This window comes from Lotus japonicus, chromosome 1, assembly GCF_012489685.1.
Source record: "Lotus japonicus ecotype B-129 chromosome 1, LjGifu_v1.2".
In the NCBI taxonomy this organism is placed as follows: domain Eukaryota; kingdom Viridiplantae; phylum Streptophyta; class Magnoliopsida; order Fabales; family Fabaceae; genus Lotus; species Lotus japonicus.
In genome coordinates, this window is record NC_080041.1 from 37,195,602 (window position 1) to 37,223,203 (window position 27,602).

General features: G+C 35.5%; 3 protein-coding genes and 1 pseudogene across 6 annotated transcripts; 1 reads left to right on the forward strand and 3 right to left on the reverse strand.

The window, feature by feature from the left end:
* Positions 1-332: 332 nt before the first annotated feature.
* Positions 333-888, reverse strand: LOC130734486 (uncharacterized protein At4g04775-like). Its single transcript, XM_057586935.1, has 2 exons — positions 733-888; positions 333-641 (listed from the first exon to the last, which is right to left on the reverse strand). Exons 1-2 carry the CDS (start codon positions 886-888, stop codon positions 333-335), a joined length of 465 nt encoding a protein of 154 aa, XP_057442918.1.
* Positions 889-2,145: 1,257 nt separating this feature from the next.
* On the forward strand, positions 2,146-7,340 carry LOC130734604 (pentatricopeptide repeat-containing protein At4g18975, chloroplastic). Of its 3 annotated transcripts, none has more exons than XM_057587092.1 (8): positions 2,146-2,597; positions 4,961-5,140; positions 5,225-5,299; positions 5,382-5,458; positions 5,556-5,652; positions 5,879-6,022; positions 6,689-6,901; positions 7,018-7,340. In XM_057587092.1, the coding sequence occupies exons 2-8, from the start codon at positions 5,081-5,083 to the stop codon at positions 7,222-7,224; spliced, it is 873 nt and encodes a 290-aa protein (XP_057443075.1). In that variant the 5' UTR covers positions 2,146-2,597; positions 4,961-5,080; the 3' UTR covers positions 7,225-7,340. The 3 variants fall into 3 exon arrangements, with proteins under 3 accessions (XP_057443075.1, XP_057443074.1, XP_057443076.1); XM_057587091.1 differs by lacking the exon at positions 2,146-2,597 and adding an exon at positions 4,007-4,139; XM_057587093.1 differs by lacking the exon at positions 2,146-2,597 and adding an exon at positions 4,007-4,139 and having other exon boundaries at positions 5,385-5,458.
* Positions 7,341-14,338: 6,998 nt separating this feature from the next.
* Positions 14,339-17,650, reverse strand: LOC130734605 (putative pentatricopeptide repeat-containing protein At1g12700, mitochondrial; annotated as a pseudogene).
* Positions 17,651-19,775: 2,125 nt separating this feature from the next.
* On the reverse strand, positions 19,776-27,000 carry LOC130734606 (protein LEO1 homolog). 2 transcript variants are annotated; one of them, XM_057587095.1, is made up of 12 exons: positions 26,712-27,000; positions 26,232-26,602; positions 24,855-24,996; positions 24,589-24,774; positions 24,004-24,180; positions 21,849-21,980; positions 21,595-21,774; positions 21,373-21,504; positions 21,141-21,245; positions 20,809-21,048; positions 20,236-20,385; positions 19,776-20,043 (listed from the first exon to the last, which is right to left on the reverse strand). In XM_057587095.1, exons 1-11 carry the CDS (start codon positions 26,811-26,813, stop codon positions 20,260-20,262), a joined length of 1,893 nt encoding a protein of 630 aa, XP_057443078.1. In that variant the 5' UTR covers positions 26,814-27,000; the 3' UTR covers positions 19,776-20,043; positions 20,236-20,259. The 2 variants fall into 2 exon arrangements, with proteins under 2 accessions (XP_057443078.1, XP_057443077.1); XM_057587094.1 differs by having other exon boundaries at positions 20,809-21,054; positions 26,712-26,999.
* Positions 27,001-27,602: the final 602 nt, after the last annotated feature.

A 27,602-nucleotide genomic window follows, 5' to 3' on the forward strand; every position in this document is an offset into this window, starting at 1 on the left:
TGCTTAGGACCTTTTTTTAATCTGAATGTGTGGATGTGTGGACCACTTTGACATTGAATTATGAAGGTTTGATGTTGTTGGAATTACATTAGTCAAAGATTCTCTCTTTCACTTTACTTTATGTGTCTTGTAGTTCTTTTTACCTTTCAATTACCAGTGCTTACAAATGCTTCATTATATAGATCAAAACATGCATACAAAAAGAAACAATTCCATTGCCATTTCTTCTGAATTCAGAAACTTGTTACAACAAACAACTCCAATTCAGGAACTTGTTACAACCAACAACTCTAAAAATTAAACCTTACAATAACTTTCATTCCCTTCTCATATTACATTTTTCCATAAATGAAGCAAAAGCTAACAACCCAAGCTAACACAACAATCAATATGGCTACAAAGGCCATATTCTTATTCAGCATCTCACAGTCAAGCTTCCAAATCTTGTTCTTGCTTTCCTCAAGTTTCCCCTTTGTATCCTCCAATTTCATTTTTGTATCCTCCAATTTCATCTTCAATTCATCCAGTTTCTTCTTCGATTCTTCCAACTCTGTCCTCAACATATCAACAACACCTTCTCTTCCTGAACTTTGGACTACAACTTCATCATCCCATAAGAAGAATCCACAATCCTTAGGTGTCTACAACAAGAGTGAAAATGGGAACGGATTTATAAATGGAAATTTACCTTCAAATCACAATAAAAATGGCAGAATGTGGGAGAGAAATTACCTTGAAATTCCTGCATCTCCAGAAATGTCTTCCTGGGTTTTCAGAAGTGTGGGATGTCAGGTAAACAATTAGTTCCCCACAAGCACATATTCCACCAGCAGGCATGGAATAAGTGGCTGAAGATGCACACGAGCCAGATGAACAAGGCCTTCTCATGGTTGAGTTGTGAAGAAATCGAACCAGGAAATCCGTGAAGTACAAAGGACGGGAAATCGAGAGAAAGAAGAGAGAAATCGATGGAAGGGAACGAATAAGGGGAAGAAATCGAAAGGGAGGAGGAGGCGGTTCGATGGAGGAGGTGATTCGATGGAGGAGAAGAGAAGAAGGGAAGAAGGAGATGTCGAAGAACCCTAATTTTGATTTGGGAATTGAGGTTTTTAAGGAGAAAGGTGAGAGTTAAGAGGGTTCAGAGGGTTGATTAATTCATTTTAGGATTTAGGTTAATTGGTTTTAAATATGGGGCTTCATTATAAATTTAAAAAATTTATTTAACTTTTTTTTAATTTTTTTTTTAAATTTAAATGACACGTCATTTAATGAAAATGACGTGGCATGGACACATTGGACGGTTGAGCACGGCGGCCGGAGGAAAAGCCCGTCAAGGATGGATTCCAAAAAAAAAAGGTAGTCTGAGGGTGGCGCTAGGAAAATTTTTCAGCGAGGGACGGAAATCAAATCTCGCCTAAAGTTCAAGGACGGTTTTCTGGTTTAACCCTAAAATTTAAAAACTGTCACGTGATCCTCTCCCTGATTCTTACATTCTTCTTCACAAAGCCTTTTTTTTTGGAAGAACACACAAAGCCAATTTGAAAACACAGGAAATTGCACAAAACACCATGTCCTCCAAAACGACATGTCACGGTGTGGGGCTGCAAAGATTATGATTTCTTCGATTGATGTAAATTTCTTGATAGATATAGGGGATCCATATCTTGTTATTGGGTTAGAACTGCAAACAGATGGAAGCATGTTAGACAGACAGGGGAAATGGACCATTGGCTTGGAAAGATTATATCAGAACAAGAGAGAAAAGGAATTAATGGTATTTCTTTTGTCATGAAAAACCTTTCTGCAGTAGCAAAAAATAGTTTTTGTTTAGAGTAAATTACACTCAACTACCCTGAAGTTTCTCAGTAAAACACTAAACTCCAAAGTTGCTAAAATATTACACTCCACCCCATCTATTACAGAATATTCTCTTTAACCTTAGTTAACTAATTGGTTAACACTAAATAATAAAAATATATCATAAACTGATCAAATTTTAATCTCATTTTACAATTTAACATTTTTTTTCTTATTCTTTTGCCTTTTAACGTTATCCATCTCACTGCAAAAAAAAAACGTTATCCTTCCATATTTTTTTTCTCCTTGTTGATTCCTCATTCACATAAGCTGAGACACGTTAAAAATTCCCCCGTCCACATGTATACGGATTGCTTGATCCATCAAGCTGAGACACATTAAAATTGATTCTCCAATTTATATAGCCAAACAACAATTTCCCAAAACTTGTGAATTTGAATAAGGAACGCAAGACCCAGTAGTAGAAACAGGTACCCATCACTTGAAACTTGAAAGAGAGCCTAGAAGTAGAAGTATGATAATCGATTCAGATTCTACATCTCCATGAACTAATAAGCCACCCCACTAAAACCCTAGCTGATGCCCCTAAACCCCAAATTTCAGTTAGCAAAGGGAGAAGAAAAACCAAAAATCTCAAAATGAAGGGTAGGAGATAAAGGATGCAGCTCCAGGAAGGGAGGAACAACAGTCATGGCGGTGAGCGAACGACAAACAAGACGAGAGAACAAGGAACAGGATGAACTGGCCGCAACCACGACGAGGTCTTGTGGCGTCACATGGTGAGATGTTGCTCGGCCTCTTTGTCTCTCTAACCTTCCAAGATTTTTCTTAACTTTCTACCATGGTCTGTTTTTTTTACTTTTAACTTGGGTTAAGTAACTTTATTCTGTTTAATTAAAAAAAATTGAAATAGTATACTAAACAAACGACGTCAAAAAGAACAGTAGTGGCAACTTAAAAAAAGGGGTAGGGTGTAATTTTTATTCAACTTGGGAGTTTAGTGTTATATTAATAAACCTCTAGTTGGGTGTAATTTACTCTTTTGTTTAAATACTTTTCAAAATGTTCAAATATTTGGGCATATTGCCAAGTGGGTTGATCACGTATATGTAAGCAACAAGAATAGATGTGTTGTTTTACTAGGTTGGGTGAGGGGATAATCAGGTGCGGCGACTCCAAGTTGAGGAGCAATTAAGAATCCGATGAAAATAAATTGAGGGTTTTTGAGTTTTCACTTTCCAGGTTTCCTCTCAAATTTTCATGAAAAGAAAAACAAGGGAAAGAGGGGTCACGTGACAATTTTGAAGTTTCAATCTTAGCCTTGAATTTCTAATAAAATTAGGGTCAGAACTTACTCCTGGAGTCAAGATATTCCTCCTCTTAAATTATATGGATCTTATTTGTTATAAGAATATCCTTGAAGGATAGCTCAAGTGGTAAGAGCTAAGTACATAAGGGTTGGATGGGATGAAGGGTGAAGGGTCCCGGGTTCGAACCCGGAGGAGGAATTAATTTACTAATAAATCTAACAACTAACATTGGCCTATAAAAAAAATTGTTATAAGAATTTTAAGGGTGAAGGGTCCCGGGTTCGAACCCGGAGGAGGAATTAATTTACTAATAAATCTAACAACTAACATTGGCCTATAAAAAAAATTGTTATAAGAATTTTAACTAAAGGTGTTGGATAGTGCTCCTCATTAAGTTATTTTAAAACAATCATTGTACACTTTGTTTGGTAGAGGGAGGTTTGGATAGAGAGAGATGGAGAAGAGAGAGTTAGGGGGAAGTATGTGTGTTTGGTAGGTGAGAGGAGGGAGATAGAGGGGAGAAAAAGTGGTGGGTCCCACCACTTTTTTGGTCTCTCCAAATTGAAGAGAGATTGAAGAGAGATGAGTGAAGCTTGATTTACACTATGTTTGGGGTCTCTCTCTTCTCTATCTCTCTTCTCTTTAAATCTACTCTATTTCTCACCTATTTCTCTCTACTCAACTTCTCTCTTCTCTACTCTCTCTTTTCTATCTCTCTCTTCTCTACCAAACAATTCAACGGGTGTAAGTCACAATGGAGAACTCGATTTTCTTAGAAAAACATTAGACCTTCACCGCATCCGGTTTGAATTGTGAGAAAAATTTTAAATCATTACATTTTTTTTTTGACACCAGCTGTTATTATTATTAAACTCCAGGATTGGATATAAAAAAAGAAAAGAAAACAGTCCTGGAGTAGATTAATCCGAAATTGAAAATCGTTCTTCTGCCTTGGGTTCGGTATTGCGGATTTCTCCCTCATCTCATCTCGTCCGTTCTTCACTCCCTACTGTGAGCGCTCTCCCTGTTCTCTCTCGTGCTTTCTGAAAATGTAGCCTGTGCTGTTTTACTTATATGCCATTTCTACTCGCATCGCATGCTTAAATTATTTTTATTCAATTCAATTCCTTTCCTTTGAATGTTCAAGTTAAACAAGGGATTTCCATAACCTTTGAGGAAGGAGGGTATTGAATATTGATAGGCATATATATACATAAACCTGCTATTAGAAATGTGTATTATGTTCGTTCGGCACAATAATAAGAATTAAGAAGGAAGTAGCATAACGTAACTGACTTTTAGTGAACTGAATGTAACTAACTTTTAGTTGGGTACTTACTTGCCAGTTATAAATAGAGGAGTCATAGCCTCTCTGCTAGGGAACTTTTGGAAATTAGGAATTGGTGTGGGCTAGTTTATTCGGTACAAGAATTCTGTACTGTCATTCTTGAGAAATAAAACATTTCTATCTCTCATTCCTGAATTATATCTATCGTTCCACTCAATTAGGCTTTTGACATGGCCTGATGCTTATCAACATTTTATACATGTATTGAATGATGCCAATACATGTGTTCTTAGTTCTTATACTTCTTATTTTACTCCAGTATATAATCATGACCTACTGATGGAATAAGAATCATGGATACCTTGTAATAATTGTCATATCAACATGTCAAATTGCATATAGAATGTCATTACTGAATAATTTTAACTTGCACTTCAAACTTATTTTCAAATTGTTTACATATTGATTTATTATTAAATTTAATTTATTCATCTAAGTACAATTTCAACATATTTTTATGCTAACATGTGTTGGACAATGACAGTGAAAGGTTCAAAGCTTGTGAAAATGGAGGAGGACAGGGCCCAATAGTCACTGAGTTTCACCATCGTCCTCACTCCGTCCAACACAAACGGCAACAGCATCTCCAAGTTTGATTTGCACGATGCTCATAACATTTGAAAGATCAATCCTGTTCCCACTTCTCCCATCACGGACATGCCAGGTAATGTTTATTTCATCAGCAAAAATATATGAAGCCATTAAAGTACAATTCATATCATCATTATCTTCTTTTGTTTTGATTTAGGCTAACACGGATACAAAAACAGCTCTCCTGTGGGGTACTAAATTCTCGACAGCCACAATAACCATCTCACCCAAGGTAACAACAGCTTTGAAAAATAAAAAATAATTACATTTCTTCTATTTACGTTTGAAGAATTCAAACATTTTTCTTTTCATAGCAGACACGTTGTATCTATTGCATGTTTGTCCAATCGAAATTGAGCCAAAATGTTGGTGATCCTGTGGAGAAGGAGAAGTAGGTTATTGATTCCATTTTCTCTGTCATTTGCTATGTGCTTCATCGTTTAATGGGAGCTTGGATTTGTGAATGATTACTCTTACCTGGGGTGCAGAAAAGGGATGAAGAAAGCGGGAAAGGTAGAGCACCACTTGTGGAAGAAACGAGATTCAGCTCAGTCTGGCCAAAAGGCACTCGCTCTTGTCAGAACTGTATGTTGTCCTACCCCTTGATTTTATGATTTTCTCTTGGTTCAGTATATTCGTTTTGTCCAGGCCACCCCATGGATGAAATGAACCATTTATTAAGTGCTAACAAAGTAATTTAATACAACAGCAGAATTTTGTGTTGTTTTGTTTATTTTTATTTTATTTAATTTTTTGAACTTGTTGTATTGTGTTGACTTATGGTTGTGGATTGTTAATCTTGTAATGGCAGGTGTCTGAACTCCCTAATGAGAAAGAGGCTGTTTATGGGGCATTAGATAAATGGACGGCTTGGGAAACAGAGTTCCCATTAATTGCAGTAGTTAAGGCTTTGAAAATCTTAAGGAGAAAGCGTCAGTGGGTTCGTGTAATTCAAGTACGGAGACTGCTACTTTAGAGAATTATTGTTGCACTTGTTGCCAAGCGCTTTGTCAGCCTTTATGAATTTCAAGAGAATATATTGCAACTAATGATGTTCAGTTTGTTTGATGACTGATAAATTTTGTTTCCATAACATGTGCTAGAGCTTAAATGTCTTTATTTATATCTCTCTGGACATTAAAATTGCTTACTGGTGAAAGGAGTGAGTTTTTAGTTTTAAGGAATACTGACATTGCTCAATCATGCTTTAAGTTTAGCATATAGTTTGAGGTAATGGTTAAATGTTGTATGGTCTTTTAGCTCATCCAAATTTTCCCTCGCTTTTGAAGGTTGTATTTGTATTCAAGTTGCTTAAAGATATGAATCTTAGATATATGCACATATATTTCATATCAGTACGTTTTCATTCATTTCTGTTTTCTTCATAATAATGTTTAGTCCCTCAATATTGACATTGTTTAATCCTTCTTGAGAATGCCAGAGAATTTTTCTTTAGGTCCACATAAATATGCAAGAACTCTGTCTGCATTTATGAGTGGCATCTCAAGATTGGCAAATTAAGCTCATGCATCTTCGAATTACATGAATTTATGGTGTGCCCTGGTCACTTTTAAGGAGTGGAGAAGAATCTAACTGGTTATCAATCCTTGGTACTTCTCAGGTAGCAAAGTGGATGTTAAGCAAAGGTCAAGGAGCAACAATGGGAACATATGACACCCTTCTTCTCGCATTTGATATGGACCAGAGGGTGGATGAGGCAGAATCATTGTGGAATATGATTATACATGCACACATGCGCTCTGTCTCGAAGAGATTGTTTTCTAGGATGATTTCAGTGTATGATCATCATAATATGCCTGATAAGATTGTAGAGGTATCTTTTGCAGTACCATTAATCTCACTACACTACACCTCATCTTAAATTTATCTTGCAATTCTGAATCTACTCTATTATGCCTTAACGTATTGATTTTTCGTCTGTATGTTCAGGTATTTGCCGACATGGAAGAGTTGCAGGTAAAACCTGATGAAGATACAGTTAGGAAAGTGGCAAGTGCCTTTAGAAATCTAGGCCAGGAAGAGAAACGGAAATTGGTTATAAAACGATATGGACTTAAATGGAAGTACATTCACTTCAATGGTGAACGGGTGAGAGTTAGAAGAGAAACATGGGAAGATGATGAATCAACAAATTGAAATATGTAAATGTGAATGAGGACCACACCTGTTGCTGAGTATAATGCATGACAGGATAACAATTTTTTTTTTCTAAAGCAGAACTTTATGTGATGAAAATAATAATTATGGAGCAACCCTCTCATATGAGTAAACTGTACAGCAAAATAGGCACACCTAAACCATACCAAAATAAACCAAAAGAGGCAACCGACAAAACCTATACCCATTTCAATCGAAGGAAAAACAACAACGAAACGAAAAATGAAAAAAATACAACATAAACCACAAATAAATCACATACACCTCAAGGAGCCCCATACCTGTCAAATTGAGTACGTTTGAAATGATTCACGCATCCTTCAATGACCTCCTTGTCAATTCCATCCCAACGAAGACTCGACATCTTAGGAGTTCGCACAAACACAATCCTGAGGCTGCGAGCTCGTGAAATGTGGGTGGTTGATAAAGAATTGGGTCTTCGTTGGGATGGAACTGATGAAGAGACCATTGAAGGCTATGTGAATCATCTCAAGCGTACTCATCCCGATAGGTATAAGGCTCCTTGAGGTGCACTTCTTTTGTGGTTTAAGTTATGTTTTTTTTTCGTGTTTCGTTTTGTTGTTGTTTTCCTTCGATAGGAGTGGGTATAAGTTCTTTTGGTATGGTTTAGGTGTTGCCTATTTTGCTGCACAGTTTATCCATTTGAGAGGGTTGGTCTCATAATTATTATTTTCATGATAAAAAGTTCTGCTTTGGAAAAAAAATGAAAAAGTTTCATCTTGTCATGCATGACACTTAGCATGAGGATTGTGTGAGCTTGTGAGATGTGAGTGGTTTGTAAAGAGTTGGGGCTTCGTTGGGATGGAACTGACGAGGAGGTCATTGAGGGGTGTGTGAATCACCTCAAACGTACTCATCTCGATAGGTATTGTGCTCCTTGAGGTGTAGTTCAAGGAGTGAGCAATAATAAAAATTAATCAAATTTTTACAAATTTATTAAAAGATATTATTCTTTCAAAATAATTTATATTTACATTATCAATTATAATTATATAAGTAGAGAAATAATTTTAAATAATACCATATGATAATATAAATTATTCTATATTTACTATTACAAATTAATATTTATATATATGTGAGTAGCTTATTTTATTGTTAGTGAAGAATTATTGTGTATTTTTATTATAACATCAATAACGAAAAATATTGTTAACTAAGTAGTAGTAAGTGATAATGAAAATGTATTTATTTTATATGAGTAAATCCAATTTTATCACCATTTATAAAGCAATTTAATTTTAAATTAAATTTATTAGTAACTAAATAATTTTAACTTAACAATAACAATTAGTAATTGATAAGTAATAAAATTAATATTATTATAAATTATATAAAATATAAATATTGAAATTAATTTTGGGTTATGGTAATAAATAAATAAATAAAATGGATATTCTATCTTATCAGGATAAATTCTATCCTAGCTCCCCCCTCAGGATAACTTTTGCACATGATAGACAGATATGATAAGGGACAGAATAGTGTTATACTATCTTGCTGACGCAACAAACAACATATTACAATAGGATAGGATTACTGCTATCCTATCCTGTCAGCTTATCTTATCCACCAGACGAGTATTTAGTGAAAATCTTGGTGAAAGTCAAGGCCTGAACGTAGCCTGCTGATATTGGGTGAACCAGGATAAAAATCTCATGTATTATTTTTGCTTACTATTTTTATTCTTCGGTTAAAATTGCTCAAAACAATCCGTTGCACAAAACTCTTTCAAAATGTTTTAAGAACCTACATTTTTGTAAGCTAATATTTTAAAAAGTTTGGTTTCTTTAAGATACAATTCAACCAGCCCCCTTCTTGTGTCACTCGTATTTGTATCACTTTCAATAATAAATTAAGTATTCTTAACATGATACTTCATTTTCTTTGTAAATTCAAAAACATAAAATTGTAAAGTAAATTAATTTAAAGATTAAAAATATCACCTTCCTTCCCATGAAGAAAAAAAAAGATTAAAAATATAATTTTAAAATAAAAAATATAAGAGAAAAGAAAACTGATAAAAATGTGATTAACATGGAAATCTTTCATTTGGAAAGCATTAGCAAGTAGCAACAACTATAAGATCTAGAGGAGATATTCTTTTAACGGTTTGCTTCAATTTAAATTGGAGTTTTACTCATAGTTTTCAATTTATTCATATAATAAAAGAGAAGTTTCTACAACTTTGAGGGTACGATGGTAACTTAATAAATCTATGCATGAGAGAATATTGTATCATGAGCATATATGTAAATTTATGAAGTATTCATTATGAAATCAATCTTGACCGTTCATTGCTAATAATCCTAATTGTGCATCATTTTCTTACGAACCCTTAGTATGGCCTTTTCACATTCTTGACTGTTTTCTTTGTTGCTTTTGTAACTTTTGATTGTGCTTACAAGAATCAGCAAGAGAGTCCTTTCCCCCATATACAAACATTCTTTCCATTCCCCTTTTAAATTATTTTCATTTCTTCCATCTTGATCTCTCGCACCTCCACTTCTGTGTAAGAAATCTCTCCCGTATGGATTCTCCAACAGTATCATTCCTGCACAAGAAGATCTTCCATCAAGTTAGAAAAAATTATTCACCATTGTCACTTCTTCTTCATCACTTTTTATTCTCAGGCGTCGACGTTCTTCTCCATCATCATCTTCCATCTGGTAAGGGCCCTTCTTTTATCTCCTTCTTTCTCCCTTTTGATTTATCTATTCTAATTTCACCATCATTTCTTCTTTGCATTTTTTCTCTTGGCTACGTTGTTCTCAATCAGTCTTCTTTCCCCATTCATTCTTCTCGCTTCCTCATCTTCCTTTCCAGTAAGATTCAGTCTTTATTCGTAATATGCATTTTGTTATCGTTGATTCAATCGTGAAAGTTACCCATTTTATTTTACTTTCTTCATTGATGCTCGTTTTGTTCTTCACTGTTGATCATTAACATCATTATGATCTTTTCGTAACTTCTATTCCGTTTTAAAATACTTTTTATTCACTTCCAATTGTAACTTTAAACGATTAAAACTATCTCCTTTATCATTTCTCTAGCTGTGTTTCATTGTTTTTCTTGCACAATTTTATGATGTGATCAATGTAAGTTTCTTGTTTGTTTTTCATTTTCATTGTTTTATCATCAACTAACCTACCAAATTATAGTCTTTTCTTCTAATTCAGTACAATGAAGCCTTTGTTCTCCTTTTAACTTTCACTAATTTCGTTTGAATTTTTTCTTCTTTCAGATTTTTTCCACTGTTGTTTTGCATTCTTCAAATGTACTATCTTGAAAACATGTAAGTTTCTTTCATTTTTCACAATTTCTTTTTGTTTCATTATGAACTTAGTCCACTAAATGAGAGTCATCTTTATTCTATTTCACAACTTGGTGTGGTGTTGTCATCTTCATCGTTGTTCTTCTCTTCTAATATGTTAAGTTTATTTCAATTTATATCATTTTTAGGTTCCCTTTACATTATGAATGTGGTCACTGATTTTACTTTTTTTTTTTCAATTTTTGGTTTTGTAATGTCTTCTTATTCCTTTTATCTATCAACTATATTTGGTGAATTTATTCACTTTATTTTACTTTCCTATTGAAATCGAATCATTAATTTTTTTCTGAAATAATTTAAAGGATTAATGACATTCAAGTTAAATTTTTTCAATCTAATTTTTTTATTCAATAACTCAATCATAAGACAAATAATTAAATGTTATTTAAATACTTACTTTCAATTTCAATTCAAATTCATTTATCCACCATTACAGTTTTAATAGCTTTAAAAATCAAACCTCATTATTTCTTATAGTGATTATTGTATTTTGAAGTTTCAGTTTCAATTTAAACATTTTTCTTTCGTTTCTTTTTGAATGAATTTAAACATAAATTTTAGGGTTAATCGTTTACTTGGCCCCTGTCTTTGTCTCATCGTCTGAAATTAGTCCCTCCCCGGAAAATTTGCAAATCTGGGTCCTCTCGTTTGCAATTTGTATGAAGCAAGTCCTCGCCGGAGTCTGGAGCTCCGGCGAGAGGTGATTTGGCTTGCTGACTAGTTTAAAAATGCTTACGTGGATTTAAAAAATAAAAATAAATTACACATCATAAAATTTAATTTACTTAACAAAATTAAAAACAATTAAAAAATTAATTCTCCCAAAAAACAATCATAGTAAAGTTAAACCCAGAAAATCAAAACATTTTCATCTCCTTCATAATCATCTTCATCAACTCACAAAGATCTTCATCTTCTCCATCCCATCATCTTCATCCCATTTTTCAAAGCTCAAATTAAAACAAATTAACCCAACAAATTAATACCCCAAATCAAAATAAACCCCAAAATAAACCTTCAAATCCCTAAATCAGAACTGTTCCAGCTTCTTCTTCCTCATCACCTCTTCGACTTCAACTTCTTCTTCCTGTTCCAGCTCCTTCACCCAGCAAGCAAGACCAAACCCAGCAACACCACCCATACCCAGCAACCAAAACCAAACATGTTTCTCAATCCAAGTCTCACCACACTAACGGCGAAGCTGCTCAATTGCAGGAGAGGAAGAAACACGTGAACCAGAGCAATAAAGAGAAAGGGATACAACTTTAGGGAGAATCAGAACCAAACTGGGAGAAGAACTCCACTGTTTTGCAGTAATTTCAGAGAGAGAAACCCTAATCCCAAACTCTGACACATGAATTGGGTTGAAGGTGAAAGAACGAACCCAGAAGCGTGAATCTGCATCGAAACCTAACGAACCCAGAAGCGCCCGGTGGCACGCCTCGCCGGCGAAGCTCGTCCTCTGATCCAGCGTCTTCTCCGCGGTGGCCTTGATCTTCGTTTTCTGGTCGATTTGGGTTTGTTGCTTTTCACGTTCTTGGTTTTCTGGTCGATTTGAGTTTGTTGCTTTTCACGTCCTCTGATTTGGGTTTTTTGCTTTTCACGTTCTTGCTTTTCACAGATCTTGGTTTTTGACGTTCTTTTCTTCTGTGTTTCTGGGTGTTTTTCTTCTCATCTTTTTCAAGTTCACCGTTTTCTTCACTTTCATACCACCAACCACACTAGCATCAAGGGGGAAAGGTGAACAAGTGGCGATGGTGGGGTGAAGAAGTGGTGGGGTGGAGAAGAAAGGAGAAGCAGCGGCGGTGGTGGGCTGAAGAAGTGGTGGGCGGCTTGTTAGGATGGAGAAGATTGGGAAAATTTGTTTCCCTTATTTTAGGGTTTAGGATTAGTTTGTTTTTTTTTTTAAACTGAGTTAGTTTGTTAATTGTTTTTATTAATTACATTAGAATCAGTTTTTTATTTATTTGAAAGTTAGGATTAGTTTTGTTAATTTAATCAAAACTGATTTGTATTTTTATTTTATTTTTTATTTTTCTTTTCCTTGACACGTCAGCCTCATTTATCCAGTCAGCATGCTTATTCATCACTCGCCGGAGCTTCGGGCTCCGACGAGGACCTGCTCGAGACTTATTGCAAACGAGAGGACCCAAATTTGTAAATTTTCCGGGGAGAGACTAATTTCAGACGGCAAGACAAAGACAGGGGTCAAGTAGACGATTAACCCTAAATTTTATTATTCTTTGAATGGTAATATGCAGTTATTATAAGACAATAAGTAAGCATGAACTATTTTATGTCTAAAAAAATAAAAGAAAATTTAAAGATGTTTTTAAGCACATTATGATCTAAGCTATTTGTATAAAAGTTTCACTTAATTTTTTTATTTACTTGAGTAATTAAAGTATAAATTCAAGTTTTAAATTTTTATTTTAGAAACATTGAAAGATTAATGACATTCAAGTAAAATTATTTCAAGCTTATTTTGTTATTTGTTTCATTAATTATAAGATAAACAGAATAAATGGTATTGAAACATTTTCAGTTTGAATGAAATTCATTTTTCCACTGTTACAATTTTAGTAGCTTTAAACATCAAGCTTGAGCCCTTTTATTATTCTTTGCTTTCAGTTATTTTCGTATAAAATAAAATCCTTAATTTTTTTAAAGATTGAAGGACTTATTAGGAACATTCTACAACTGTTAGGAGTATTTACTTAATTTCAGATTTTTGTGATTTAAGCTGGAGTACTAGAATGCCAAAGGATTGTGTTTTGAAGGGTGAGTGGCTTAATTTGTTATAGTAAATGAATTAGGATATGTGAGCAAACTCAGGTGAGGAGAAAGAAGACAGATCCAACTGTGGGTTTCAACAAGAGAAGGATCAAAAGTCACATGCATAAAAAGCATCCCTGACCAACCGGTAAACATCGAGGCCCACAATACGCTAATAGGTTTCGAAGAAAAAATCCCGAAAACCATCGGGACTACAAACTTTGAGAGGCTACATGGAATCCAAGGCACCATGAGAGGGTGGGCGGCAAGCATAAGACTGAAGAAGCCGAGGATTAACCTATCCCCTAATAAAAATTACCTCCTTAAAAATACATTATTTCCCTCTTAAGAAAATCATTTCATCGCACCAAAACCACCCGAACACTTGAGGAAGACAATGTTATTCTTCTTACGGCGAACAACAGTCTGCATATAGAAATACTTCAAGTTGCAGACTTGCAGTACTCGCTTGCAATTGCAAAGATAAAAATATATCACAAAAGTTCTCATATACTCCCAAGCAATCCGTTGGTTCTATACCTTTTTAGAATGGTCAAAATCATTTAGTATAGGCAAGTATCATCACTCTTAAAAGAATAGCCAGTCAGCCAGTGAGATATGGTCAAGGATTGACAGCCTATTTCCATTAAAATTTCTAGCAGTATAGTTCAGTTATCAGTTTGCATTTCAAAGAAAACAACAGTGATCATGAATATCAAAAAAAATGAAAAAATTCCAAACAAAGAATGTCACAGCTATGCAATCAACCATCTGTGTTATACATTATACATGCAGGTAAAGGTAAATTAGGGACTGATATGAAGCTGTATTCATCCCTCGAATCTTAATAAAACAAAGGCTGGTTGCATATCGAACATCAAAGTCATACTTAGTTAAAATCGAAGGACATAGGCACAATGGCAGATCATATGTCATGGTTTACATCTCAATCATCTTGGTCACTTATTGCACACAAATTTAATCTCTCTCAAGACCATATTTATCTTTAAAAAACACAATAGACTATTACATGTATGTTTGGGAAAATATTAAAACGAAGTTAATACAGGTTCCAAAAAAGGTTTAACGGAAGAATAACAGTTCTCAAGAGAAAAAGTGAATGGAGCAAATGTAATGCTTAAATTAAAAGGACTTTCACATTTTGGAAAACAGCAATACAGAACTCCCTACAGCAATCACCTGTAAAACATCTCAATTGTTTATAACAAGGGCCACAGGACGAACATTAACCCTCTGATTCTCATGAAGAACTTGCTGAAGTACTGTCATGAAGTCACCATCAGTGTGCTTTGTACTTTGTAGTGCCCATAGTTAATTCGGGGTCAGGGCATGGTGGATAGTATTACCCATAATAGAAAACTGACTCAGCGCAGTCCGCTTCTTTATGATCAAAAGGATCAAGGCCAAAAGCTTCTGACAATAGCTCAAAGATTGTAACACCCAACACCATTAGTTTCATTGAATATTCCCTCAAAATGTCCCTAAAAATATACAAATAACCATTTCTTCAATTAGAAAAGAAAGGTCTAAATATATACAATAACCATTTTATCAATTAAAAATATTCCACACAAGTGACTAGTTGAGGAATCCTGCTGTCATCTGCCTTGTTTGATTGCAGTGATCATGAATGGCTTGTAAAAAAGAAAGTAAACAAAGATGTCCCTTAATAGGCAACAAAGATAATATAAATTTCTTCAGTTGATGAGTTTCAAATGTGTACATCAAAATCAAATATCCATTTTGTCTAAATTTCTTTTTGTGCTTCTAATATTGCTTCCTAGCAAAAACATAGCTTTAGATTACTGTTAGAACCAGTAATATCAAATATCAACAGAAGAAAGTAGAGGAAGAAGAACAAGTACCCAAACCCAGAATTGTAGAGGTAGTACTAGTAATATTTTATTTCTCAGGTATACAAATGTATAAGACTCTAGTTCTCAATATATCACCCCAACCAATTCCTAATCTTCAAAAGATTCCTAACTTAGGCTATGACTTCGATCTCTATTTATAGTGAATAACTAACTGCATTAAAGTTAGTTTAGTTACATTCATTTACTTCCTTTCTATTAAAGTCAGTTACATTCAGTTAATTCTCTCCTATGATTATGCTTAACATACACTTGTCTAATGCACACATATCAAATGAGGAAAATTGTCACGAATGTCTAGTGCTAGTTCCCACCTTAGACACTTGAAGCACTTTCTTGGAATAGAAATGGCAAGGAGTAAGAAAGGTATTTTCATTTCAAAGGAAATATACCTTGATACACTAAAAGAGTCAAGAAAATTTGAGTGTAAGGATGCAGAAAGAACCACTGCTCTAAGGAAGAACAAACCACTGTTAAGAATAGGATTACAATATTAAATGAACCTAGTACCATATGACTTTTTATACATGTAAAGTGATAGAGAGTCCATTGTGTAGTCCATATTCCTTTTTGTGCATAGCCATAAAAATAAATCATTATAAAAATTACAAATAACATAATGTGTAACTACTAACTAGAAAGCATCTTACCTAGCTTTACTTTTCCAGTAGACCTCTTGCCATCATTTCACGTAGAAGTTTCTCTGCCTTAAAATTCTCACCTTTCTCTAAGAGAGCACCAATGATTGTTGAAAAAGTTATAACATTAGGAATGCAACCCTTGTCTTCCATTTTAGACAGTAATGACAATGCTTCATCAAATAAACCCTCTCTACAAAGCCCACTGATCATAGTATTATATGTTGCGATCGTTACAAGATAGCCTTTAGTTAAAAGATCTTGGAAAACCTCTTGTGCATTTTTAAGTCTTCCTTCTTTGCACAGTCCAAGCATAAGTATATTGTATGTGCGCACATCAGGCTGAATGCCCTGGTCTCTAATTTTCTTGATTAAAGCAATTGCCTTGTCAACATGATGACTTTTGCATAAAGCATCCAACAAAGAATTGTAGGTGATTATATCAGCTGGTTGGCCTTTAACGTGCATCTCATTAACAAGCTCCCAAGCATGAGAGATTCTCCCTGATTTGCATAATCCATCAATAAGAGAACTGTATGTTACTGTATTAGGAACAATGTTTTTGCAGTCCATTTCTGCAAGGAGAGGAGAGTCAAAGCTTCATCCACCATTTTTATCTTGCATAATCCATTAATGATGACAGTGTAGCACTGGACATCAGGAGTCACTCCACTTTGGGCCATGGAGTTCAATATGTCTTTGGCCTTGTTTACTTCACCAACTAGGCAATACCCATCCATCAAGGAATTATAAGTAACAACATTCGGTTTCACACCTTGTTTCATCATCACAGCTAACACCTTTCCTTCCTTACACAAACCATCGAGCAGTATATTAAAAGTATAAGCATTAGGGTCAATGTTTTTCATTATCATTTCATCCAACAAACTAATTGCTTCTTTCAACAGACCCACAATGCAAAAGCCATATATTAAAGAATTGAAAGTGAAAACATTAGGTAAAATTCTCTTTGCAAGCATTTCAGAATATAAATCGAACGCATCACTAACAAGTTTATCTTTGCAGAAGCTACCAATGATGGTGGAGTACATTACCACATTAGGCATAACCAATTTCCCTTCAATCTTTCTCAGTAACTGCAGTGAAGCTCTTGTCTGTCCCATCTGACATAGTCCCTTGATCAATGTCCCATAACTAACTTGATTCAAGTGAAATCCCCGTGCCACCACATGATCATGAAATTCCAGTGCTCTCTGAATCTGACCATTAAGACACAGACCTTTGATAAGTGTAGTGAAGGTGAAGGTATCTTGAGAATTTTACCGAGTACAGAAAAAGCGGAAGTGATTCGAGCTAGGTGACTGTAACAATTGATCAAGATGTTGAAAGTGACAATGTCAAGAGTAATTCCCTTAGATTCCATTTGGTGTGAAAGGGATAGGACGGTGGAGTAATGCTTTGTCTTCACAAGAGAAGCTAAAAATCTTGTTAAATTCGATGATGGGTGGGGAAACACGCACTAGGAGCAAGCGATTGAAGAAGGAGATGGCATCATCAGCATTATTGTGAGAGTGAGAATGGAGGCAAGAGGTTGATGGAAGAAAATGAAGAGGCACAACTTGCGGCGGAAAGTTCCTCAATCTTAAAAATGACATTTTAAGCGGCGGCGACAGAGGAGGACTTGCAACCTAAATAAGTTACTCTCATTGTGGATATGATCTAAAGTCACTTTATTTACCCTAAGCACAAGAAATTGTAATGCTAAAAAAGAGTTTAAGATTTAGTTTCTCGCCTGCCTGTTGAGCTTTTAGCCCCTTATGACATACCAAAAAGGAGATTATAATGCAAATGTACATTTTTTTACATTCCTTGTCTCCTTTCTAAGAAGTTGATATTACCGGCCAACAACTCAATTTTAACTTCCTTTCAAAGTAGTATTTCATGGGAATCTCATATGCTTCATTAAAGAGAAACTAATAGATGTGATGATTGATATGATTTAAAGAGAAGAGATAAATAAAAAGTGATGTGTTTCCATGATTTCAAGATATGCTACACATTGTTTAGGAGAAGATGCTTTACATCTCTTTCTGTTAACCTTAACGTAGAACATTCAGTTGACAGAGTACATGATTAGCTATATTCTGAGTTATGTTTACATTTTTTATGAGTAGAAGTGGATAATTCAATCCATGCTTTGATTGTTATCATTTTTTGCCCCATTGGACATGATAGTTCTGAGACTATTCTTAGAACTCTTCATCTCGGTGTTAATGTAAAGACGATTACTTGTGCAAAGACGCTTAAAGTAAATACAAACCGTGTAAAGTTCCATATGAATGAGATCTAATTGAGTCCATACTATGTGAACTTCAAGCAAATATGAGGGAAACTAGGATTGGTTTACATGATGATAAAAGAAAATGTAAGTCTTTATTGCTAATATTTCAAATTGCTCACAAGAAGAGCCCCACATATTTGAAGATGATTACAAAATGAAAGAAGTTTTTTCAGGTTATAGGGAAGGTTAAACTTGCTACAGTTTTTCAAGAAGTTTTTTGTGGTGTATGCATTTTAGGTGAGGTGAGAAAGTGGAAGGAGTTTTAGTGGACTATCATTGTCAAGAACTTGCTACAGTTCTAGTGGACTATCATTGTTTTGGTGAGTTTTCACTTTTGATTTTAGCAGATGTACTATGGATTTTCTTGAAAGGTTGTCCTCAAGATTTTTATCTATTAATATATATTAGTTTTACTTTTGAAAAAAAATGAATCATAGGAAGGCAATCATTCTTTTTATGAACTCAAGCCTTCAAGGTGTAGTTAGTGAGGAGGATGAAGTGAGGAGAATGAGAGAGATAAAGGGGAAGGAGATGATGAATGGGTTGAACGATGGTGGAGATGAGAAAATGGATGATTAAAGTATGAGAGGCGTAATTTTGTAAAAAATGAAAAGTTGGGATGATACAAAAATGCAAGGAAATGGCATTAAAATCAATGCCCCAATATGGTGGTACATGCTATAAGCCGCCGATAAATGAAGGAATGTTTTACTTGTGTCATGCTATTTTAGAGCCTGTACTTATACAAAATTTAACATGCACCTTTCTATTTAAAACATTATTCTGTAACTACAGAATTTCCAGAAAGAAACTTTGGTCATTGCTTTTGAAAATAAGCATATGAGAACATGGTAGTCAGTATCGCACGATACGTATCCCGATGCGATACGAAAATCAACCAAACGATACGTATCCCATGTATGTATCTTTTTGTGTTCGTATCGTGACCTGTATCGCACATATCGCATGAGTATCGCACGATACGTATCCCGATACGATACAAAAACAGTTTTTCAAATGCCGTTTCATCTTACTCCCCTAGAAAAATTAGGGAGTGGGCATTTAATTTCATTAAAAATTAGTAAATTGCTCTAAAAAGTGATGTTTTCTTTGATTCTTTCACCCTTTCACGTTCAACTTCACTTCAGCAGCCCTTTCATGTTTCACGTTCAACTTCAGCAGCCCTTTAATGACTTGGAATTAGGGAGTGGGCATTTAATTTCATCTCTTTGATGTTTAGTACTTTAGTTTGGCTTATGGCTTGGAATTAGGTTGAACTTGAACTTTGTGAGACTATTTTTCTACTTATGACTTGGATCTTTGATTATTTTGAACTATATTTAGATGATATATTAGTATATTATTTAATTTATGACTTAATTTTTTTTGTGTCTGTATCTTACGATACACATTACGATACGATACGCGACACGGAATTAGGGTCTAGCGATACACGATACGTATCTCGATTTGACTACCTTGTATGAGAACTTTTGCTTTTCGTTCTCTTTTAAGGAAATGGATTTTTAATGTTGGTCAATTTATTTTTTGTAGCCCAAAACAAATAGTAAATGTTCCGAATTGAAAATACAGAAATCAAACTTATGTACACTGATCTTCTGATCACAATTAGCAAGACAGTTAAGTTAACAACAGAGATTCTGACCTCAGAATAAAACTACATCCGTGTGCCTGGCTCATAGTTAAGAATAAGGATGAACCAATTTATGTTTTATCTTATATAAGAAAAACCAAGGGGAAAAAGACAAAAAGATCCATCTCAGCTTATGATGTATCCAAATGTTGGGCATATCCAATTCCAGTTGCAACATCCTGAATTTTAAAAACAAAAACAAAAGAGCAATCAAAACTCGAATCAATTCCCCCGAACAACACAGTAAATTTTATACTGAAATCCTACTCTTCAGAGGTCAAGTAAACCTTACAACAGTAAAATACGATGCTGAGAGGAGGACATAAAAAAAAACATACTCATGTATTAAATTCAAGGTTACTGCTACTCACTATGAAAATCTGGCCTAAGGAAATTCATTCATCATCACTGTCATATACAACTGCCATACGCCGATGGGCTGTTGTTTTCCTTGGAGGAGAGTCCTCATCAGATTCAAATCCCTTCCTTTTGACACTGCCTTTACTCTTTTGCTTTGGCTCCTGCAAGAAAATACCAAATAAGCCACAGAAATTGATCATATTATCATCCTTATTTTCAACCTTTATATTCTACAATCACCGCAGGTCTATAGGTTGCAACCCAACAGACATCTACAACTACTCAGTGCAGAAATCACCACAAGAAAACCCAAAATAGAAAAAAGAAAAAACACAATACTCAACACATTGATGCAACATCAATGATTAACTAATCCAAACTAGTATTTTCCTTCAAAGTTCCTATAAAAATTAAGAGTCAAAGACGCACAAAGTATCCAAATCTCTGTTGAAGAATCTCAAGCTTGCAAACAAAGGCCAATAACACGTAAATAAGCATTCAGAAATTTATTAGAAATAATCTATTGATCTATGGCCAAAGTTAGAGACAGGTATTTTTTCATAGCATAATCAGTAGTTCAGTACCTCTTCTTCCTCCTCATCTGATGCATCATTAACTTGTGCCCTTTCTTCATAGGGTTCTTCGTCCTCATCCTCATACTCTGGCTCAGTATCCTCGTCCCTCTTATGGGGAAGAGGCCTCTCGTCTTCCTCGTCATCAGTTTCGTACTCAGACTCCTCTCTCTCGTCATCTGGATAACTCATTGGGTGCCTGGAGGATTTAGCTGGTGGGAAGGATGACTTACGAGGGATATCTTTGGATACCTGAGACTTAATTCCAGAAAATAGCCCTCATTGATGATGCATGCAAACATAATCAACAAATGTCCAAATTTCTATAGACTGAATAATAATACCTTTTTAGCATTCATAATTCGTTTCTCTGCTCGGGCTTCCTCTTCCAAATCTTCCTCAAAGCGGCGTTGTGAAGGACGAGAATCATAATAATCTGCTTCATCATCCTGAAGAAAGGGAACATTATTGAAGAAGGGATCAGTTTAAGTATGCATATTGCTTACATAAGGTTGCAACACTTAAGCAATTAGGGACAACAATGTCATGAAGAGGAAACAAATCCTAAAATCATACCTCATCCAAAGCATCCTCCAAAAATCCAGGAGAAAGTTGACGTCTCCTCTCAACTGCTGGAGTATATTTCCGGCTCAACTTTTCACGCTTACGGTTAAGAATTACGTTAGCCCTGATTGTTTGACTTTCAGCCTGTAAAAACAATTCAGAAATTGGATAATGCATAATGGTATTCAAGAGACGCAATACAAGCACATGACTACTTTCCATGATTGATTATACCTTCTCTTTTTCCTCTTTTTCCCTCTCAGGATCAATGTCAGTAATGCAGTTTTTGACCTTGTAAACCTTCTTATGCCTTGAGTCAACAAGAGCAGTCAACAGCCGATGAGAATTTGATGTCAAGGAAGATGGCATAAACCTCATTTTCCTCAATAGTCTTCCTTGTGATTGGAGGACTCCCTGTAAAGATGTACACACAGTCCATTGAGGAAACAATAATTCATTGAGGTAGCTATGAGAGCAACAAAATTCACCTTTCCGTGTCTAAGGAAAAGATGAGCTTGATCATGCTGTGCATCTTGCACTGATATGTCAAGAACTTCATTCCCAATTAATAACTGCACACTTCCATCAGACCACCTCACAAAGCGAGCATTGCTTTCAACCTAATCATGAATAATATTTTTTTACTTAACAATTAGTGATGTAGCTCAATGAAATTATTTTGGCTGTAAAAGGTTAAAGTACAGTTACAATGCATAAGAACATATGCAGCCATGCTGTCCACACTCTTTCAGTAATGTAAAAAGATTCCATATAACACTTTCAAAAGACAATCTTTCTGTACCATTTTAGCAGCAATACATGCTAGATTCAATTTCATGCTTAAGCTACTTGTAAGTTCACCTTCATTAAGAAAAATATTATTCGACTCTGCAAATGCACAAGAAAATAGAGAACAAGCATATTTTGTCACCATAATATTAAATCAAATCAATATTATTTTTTATCAAATCAATATATGATTTAGGGCCCGAAAACATTTGAAACCAATATAGTGAAAGGATTCATATAGCCAACCCACCTAGTGGAAATCGATTTGGTTGTTGTGTATGCTATAGAGTGAAAGGATGTATGTAAAAAGAGGACCATTTTATTCCTAGTTATTGCAAACAACTTCATTGGTTTGTCCTATTCAGTTTGGACTTTGTTACAGTATTTTCACATACTCAAATCTCACTGGATTATACAACACCTAGTCCCATAGGTATGGTTTAAAAATCAGTGATCTCATAGAATTGTATGTGCCTAAAATGATGGAGCGACCCCAAGGCAAGCCCCGCAACAACCTCATTTTGCTGGACTGTGATGGAACCACATTTCAGTCTGTAGAATCAGTAGGATCATGCAGTTAAGGATTCTACCTGATCTACCAGATAGCACCCCAGTAAAACCCAGAAGTAACCCACCCAAAACTTACAAAAAAAAAAATCTGTTTACTCTACTGTGAAAATTTATAAAACTGCCCAGGAAAAATATAATCCTTTGACTGCTGTGACTGAACCTAACTCAGTAAAATCTCTTGAAGTGCCTTCTTCTTGGGCTGCTTTTGTCATTCATCCAGGTCCGTGGTAAAAGAAAAATCATTCAGTTCCAAAACTCAAGGCTTAGTATTGGATAGAAGCTCTAACAAAGAGGACAGCAGGTTAAACTGCAACTTGCAAACACCCATTCTACTGAACTTTGCCTCCAGGCTACCCCCATGGGCTGAAGGGTGAGAGATAAAAAAAACTGAGTGATAAGATGATAGAACTCAACCAAGAGCTTACATTATTTCTATGAAAGAACCCGAATTCCCAATTTGACAGAAAATAAAAAAACTAAGTCTCAATCATCTCATGAGAAAGGTAAAAATACAAATAACACAAACATATTATGTATTTTAAAATAGAATTTAATTGAATTTTACTCGCTACTTCAAAGGTATTGTTATTGCTGGTGTTATTATATACATATAAATTTTGAAATATAAATGTATACGTGGAGGAAGGATCTTCTGTCCTGTGTTACAATCATACATTTTACTTTTCTACCTTTCATGTCCTATTCTAGTAATGATTTATGTGGTTCATAACCTTGTCCACAGAAGACTTGCCAGTTGTCACTAAACAATCAAACATCAATCATTTTAACTTCACCTATTCATTTGGTAAAGTATAATATCTCAATTAGTCATAATCGAAACCACCAACATCACTGGGAGAATCTCAGCAAATAAGGAAAGAACTATGAAGGCCAAATTTCACCAAATCCTTAAAATATCATAAACTTCATTAAGAAAATTTCAACCAAATACAATGCATAAAAACCTTGTCCATCCATATGCATCAAAACTAAATCAAATGGCGTGAAGCATGTACAAAATTTAAGCCATACATACAAAAGAAACTGTAAACTCCAAACTCTTCAGATACATTTGGCCTAATTATCTTGAATTCATCTGAGCATGAAGCTTGATATTCAAAATAATTTTTTTTATAACATAACTAAAATTGTACAGGTAATAGAAAAGGATACCATGGATGAGAAGAAGGTAAAATGAAGGCATGCATAAGAATATAATGTCCTTCACCCCAATCGGTGATCATGGTAGCATGCCAAAGAAATTACAATAACACAATTACTTACTGATTTTGTGCCGTCAGGATTTCTAACATCCCTCCAGCGCACAATATTGTTCTCCAAGCGAATACGTTTCTTGGCTCCAGATTCATCAGTAACAAAGGTATCCTCTTCCACATATGTCTTGGGATCAAATGGTTTTGGGTCAACGCCCATAATATTGGAAACTTTTATCATGTTCATCTGCCACAAAAAGAGAGATAGCAAGTGTAATTGAATATTGAAATTCAACATATCTTACCAGAATGGACATCATACAGTAAAAGGTGTTTCATTTGTAGATAAGATCCTCTGAAGCAATACCACATATTAAAATGTATTTATTGTAACCTTGTTATCATAATCCAAGATTGTTAAATTCCTATCACATTAGCAACATCTCACAAACCAAGACATCAGGAAATTAATCAAGAAGTTGCCCTAAAAGATATGCTCCTTTAAACATTTCAAAATCCAGAAATTCATTCTGCACCCACCAACTTCTTGATTGTAAAGATGTAAACTATACAAGCAGAAGAATAGTAACTAAATGTATTTGACAGCAACTGTGTTCAACAAAATTTGAAGATATAATACAAAACGCAGGCAGACCTTTTCTGGAAGAGCTGGAGGGGGTTGTAGTGGAATCTCTAATTCCAATGGGGGGCCAAGTGGCCTCTCTTTGGTTTTCATCTCAGTGTTTTCTTCCTCTGATTCATATCGATGATCTTCATCAGCAAGTATATCCTCTGGTCTTAGGCTCTTTCCATAACTTCCTTCTTCCTCCACAGGATATCTCTAAGGAGGGAATCACTTACATAAAATTTGGGCAATTTAAAGATAAATGAAATATGTCACTGCTGATGCATGACACTCACATTTGAATCTTGTTCAATGTCTTTCTGAGCTGCATACCCCATATCCTCCTCTTCATCATCATCAAAATCACCAAATACATCACGAATTTCAGGGGCAGAATGCAAATCATGTGTCTGATCTTTGTCATCCCTGGGAGACGCACTACATTTTTTCAAAGAAAAAAAGGGATAATATCTCGGTCTCAATGTCATGGAACAGTTACAAAAATTATGCACACTAAAGCTTAGGTCATCAGTAATTCTCTGTTCAAGTTGATCCTCTATTTTAAGGTACAACAATGTAAAACATGACATGCACTGATAAGCTAATGAAAACAATCATGACATGCTCATTTAAATTCATTGGTAAAATAATGAAATTTTAAATGTACAAACAGAACCTTAGCCTTTCCGTTTAGTCTGTTTGCTTCTCAAATACTCAGACAGTGTAGCATCATTAATCAAGAGTATTAACATAGATTGGCAGATGAAGCAGAAGAAAGGTGAATATCATGAATTCTAAAGGTGGGAAAGCAAAGAGGACCCATTTCCTTTACAAACAAAAACAACCAACCCCCCCCCCACCCCCCCCAAAAAAAACCCATGCCATATCCAAATAGAACTTCCCTATAGTGGCACTTGTAATTCAATGTTATAAAATAGTTATGAAATCAAGCGCAGATGCAATTAATTTGAAGGCACTTTTGAATGCACTCTCTGCACAAGGCAAATATGCATAGACAGCAACGCACCCTGCCTTACAAGCATACAGAGGGCTTCTTTGACTTCTAAAATGAAATTATGAATATTTCATGGACTGAGATGAGAGTAAAGCACATTAACCCAGAAACCAGTATTCCAATAAGCCAGGGTAACTTGATCATAAAAAGATAGAGCAACTAGAGATCTCAAGCTCCCACTAAGGCGAAGTCCAATGAGAGTAGGACTCATTGCGGGTCTATTTACCTTGCATTTTCAAGAGGCTGATTTCACAACTTGTATACAACAACAACAACAAAAGCTGTATCCCACTAAGTGAGGTCGGCTATCTGGATCACATCACACTACGCCATTGAGCTCAATCAAAAACTAAATTATGAGGGATACTATTGATAATGGGATCACAACTTGTACAATCAAATCAAACAATTTCACATCCCAGCTTAAAGTTGCAACAGCCCTGTCCCCGACTGATAGCTCAAGTGGTAAGAGCTAGGGGATATGTGGGTAGGGATCAATCCCTGAAGGGTGCAATTTATCTTTCGGATGTACCAGAAAAAAGTTGCAACAGCCCTAAGATACCAAAATAGTTACCCTAGACCAAAGAAATTAAGCACTACACTAGCAAAAAGCATCAAAATTGAGAAACACAATGGTGGGCATATATAATAAATATACCTGTGGCTTCTAGCGACTACGTCGACTTCCTCATCATCATTCTCAGGGTAATGATTCTCCTCCGATCCACTTTCAACCACATCCCTACGCTTGCTCGTAACAACTCGCTGACTATAGTCATCATCTTTGGCATCACTATCTGTATCCCTTCCCTCACTCTCTTGTTCCCTCTGATTCCCAACCTCCTCCTCTTCCTCCTCCTCCTCCACCTCCACCTCTTGCGAACTCTGCTCCCTCTCACCTTCACTCTCTCCAGGGTCACCGCCATCACGAACATCCTCCCCTTCGCTCTCCATTACATCCACCTCTCCCTGACCCTCCACCTCACCTTCTCCTTCACCTTCCTGCCCCACCCCTCCCTCCCCCTCATCCTGAAAATCCAAAAACAACGAAAAATTAAGCATGAAAAACTCGAAAAATCGAGCAACAATTGAAAATTCGCTAGGGCAGGAAAAATTGGGATCGAGAAATCGATCGTACGAGTTGGGGGTTCGATTCGTGTTCGGAATCGAGTTCTTCCTCTTCCTCTGATTGGTCGCCGAAGAGATTCTGCATCATCTGGTGCCGCTTCTCTTCCCCCATCGTTTTGATCTCTCTGTGTGTGCGTGTGCGTGTGCGTGTGAATTGAAGAATGAAACGTAGCACGGTGGAGAGTATGAAAAGCTTGTTCACCGGCACCGGTTAAACAGAAAACCTGAGTTTGATTTTGATATTTTATTTTGTCTAGTTGATATTTTTTTGTGTAGAAAACTTGCGTTTGTTTCCCACTGGGAGCCAGCCACGGAGTGATATTATTTTGGCTTAAATAGGTTTTTTTCCCTAAAATATACCTTATTTATACTCCTTGTCCTTGCAAAAAAATATTTGTGTTTCCGACGGGAAAATCTAATATGCACAAAAATAACTTTGTGCAACTTCTTCACCCACTATTAGAGGTTTCTAGGTTATTTTCATTTTATGATTAATTAAATTAATTTTTTTTTTACTTTTTCCATTTTGACAAAAAAAAAAAACTTATCCATCTTTCAGAAACCACCTGAGCTCTCTCCTCTACCCAATCCAGCACCGTTGCCGCCACCGCCACATCCTCTCCTCTTCCCTCACCACTCTCCACAAAGTTGGAAGCTCCTCAAATTTGGTTTCCATGTTGCCTTGGTTGACCTCTCTGAAGTAGTTTCCATCAAAGATGCACCCACCCGTAGTAATTTTGTCACTTCAAATCCCATGAACCCCAATAACACAGACGCGGCTCTTCCAATAATTGTTGTGTAGGCCTCAAGAACCTTGATTCATTCATGCTTGTACGAGTAAAGGGAACGAGTCAGAGCAAGAAGAAGAAAGTTTCTCGTTCCCAAAATTGAAAGACATAAA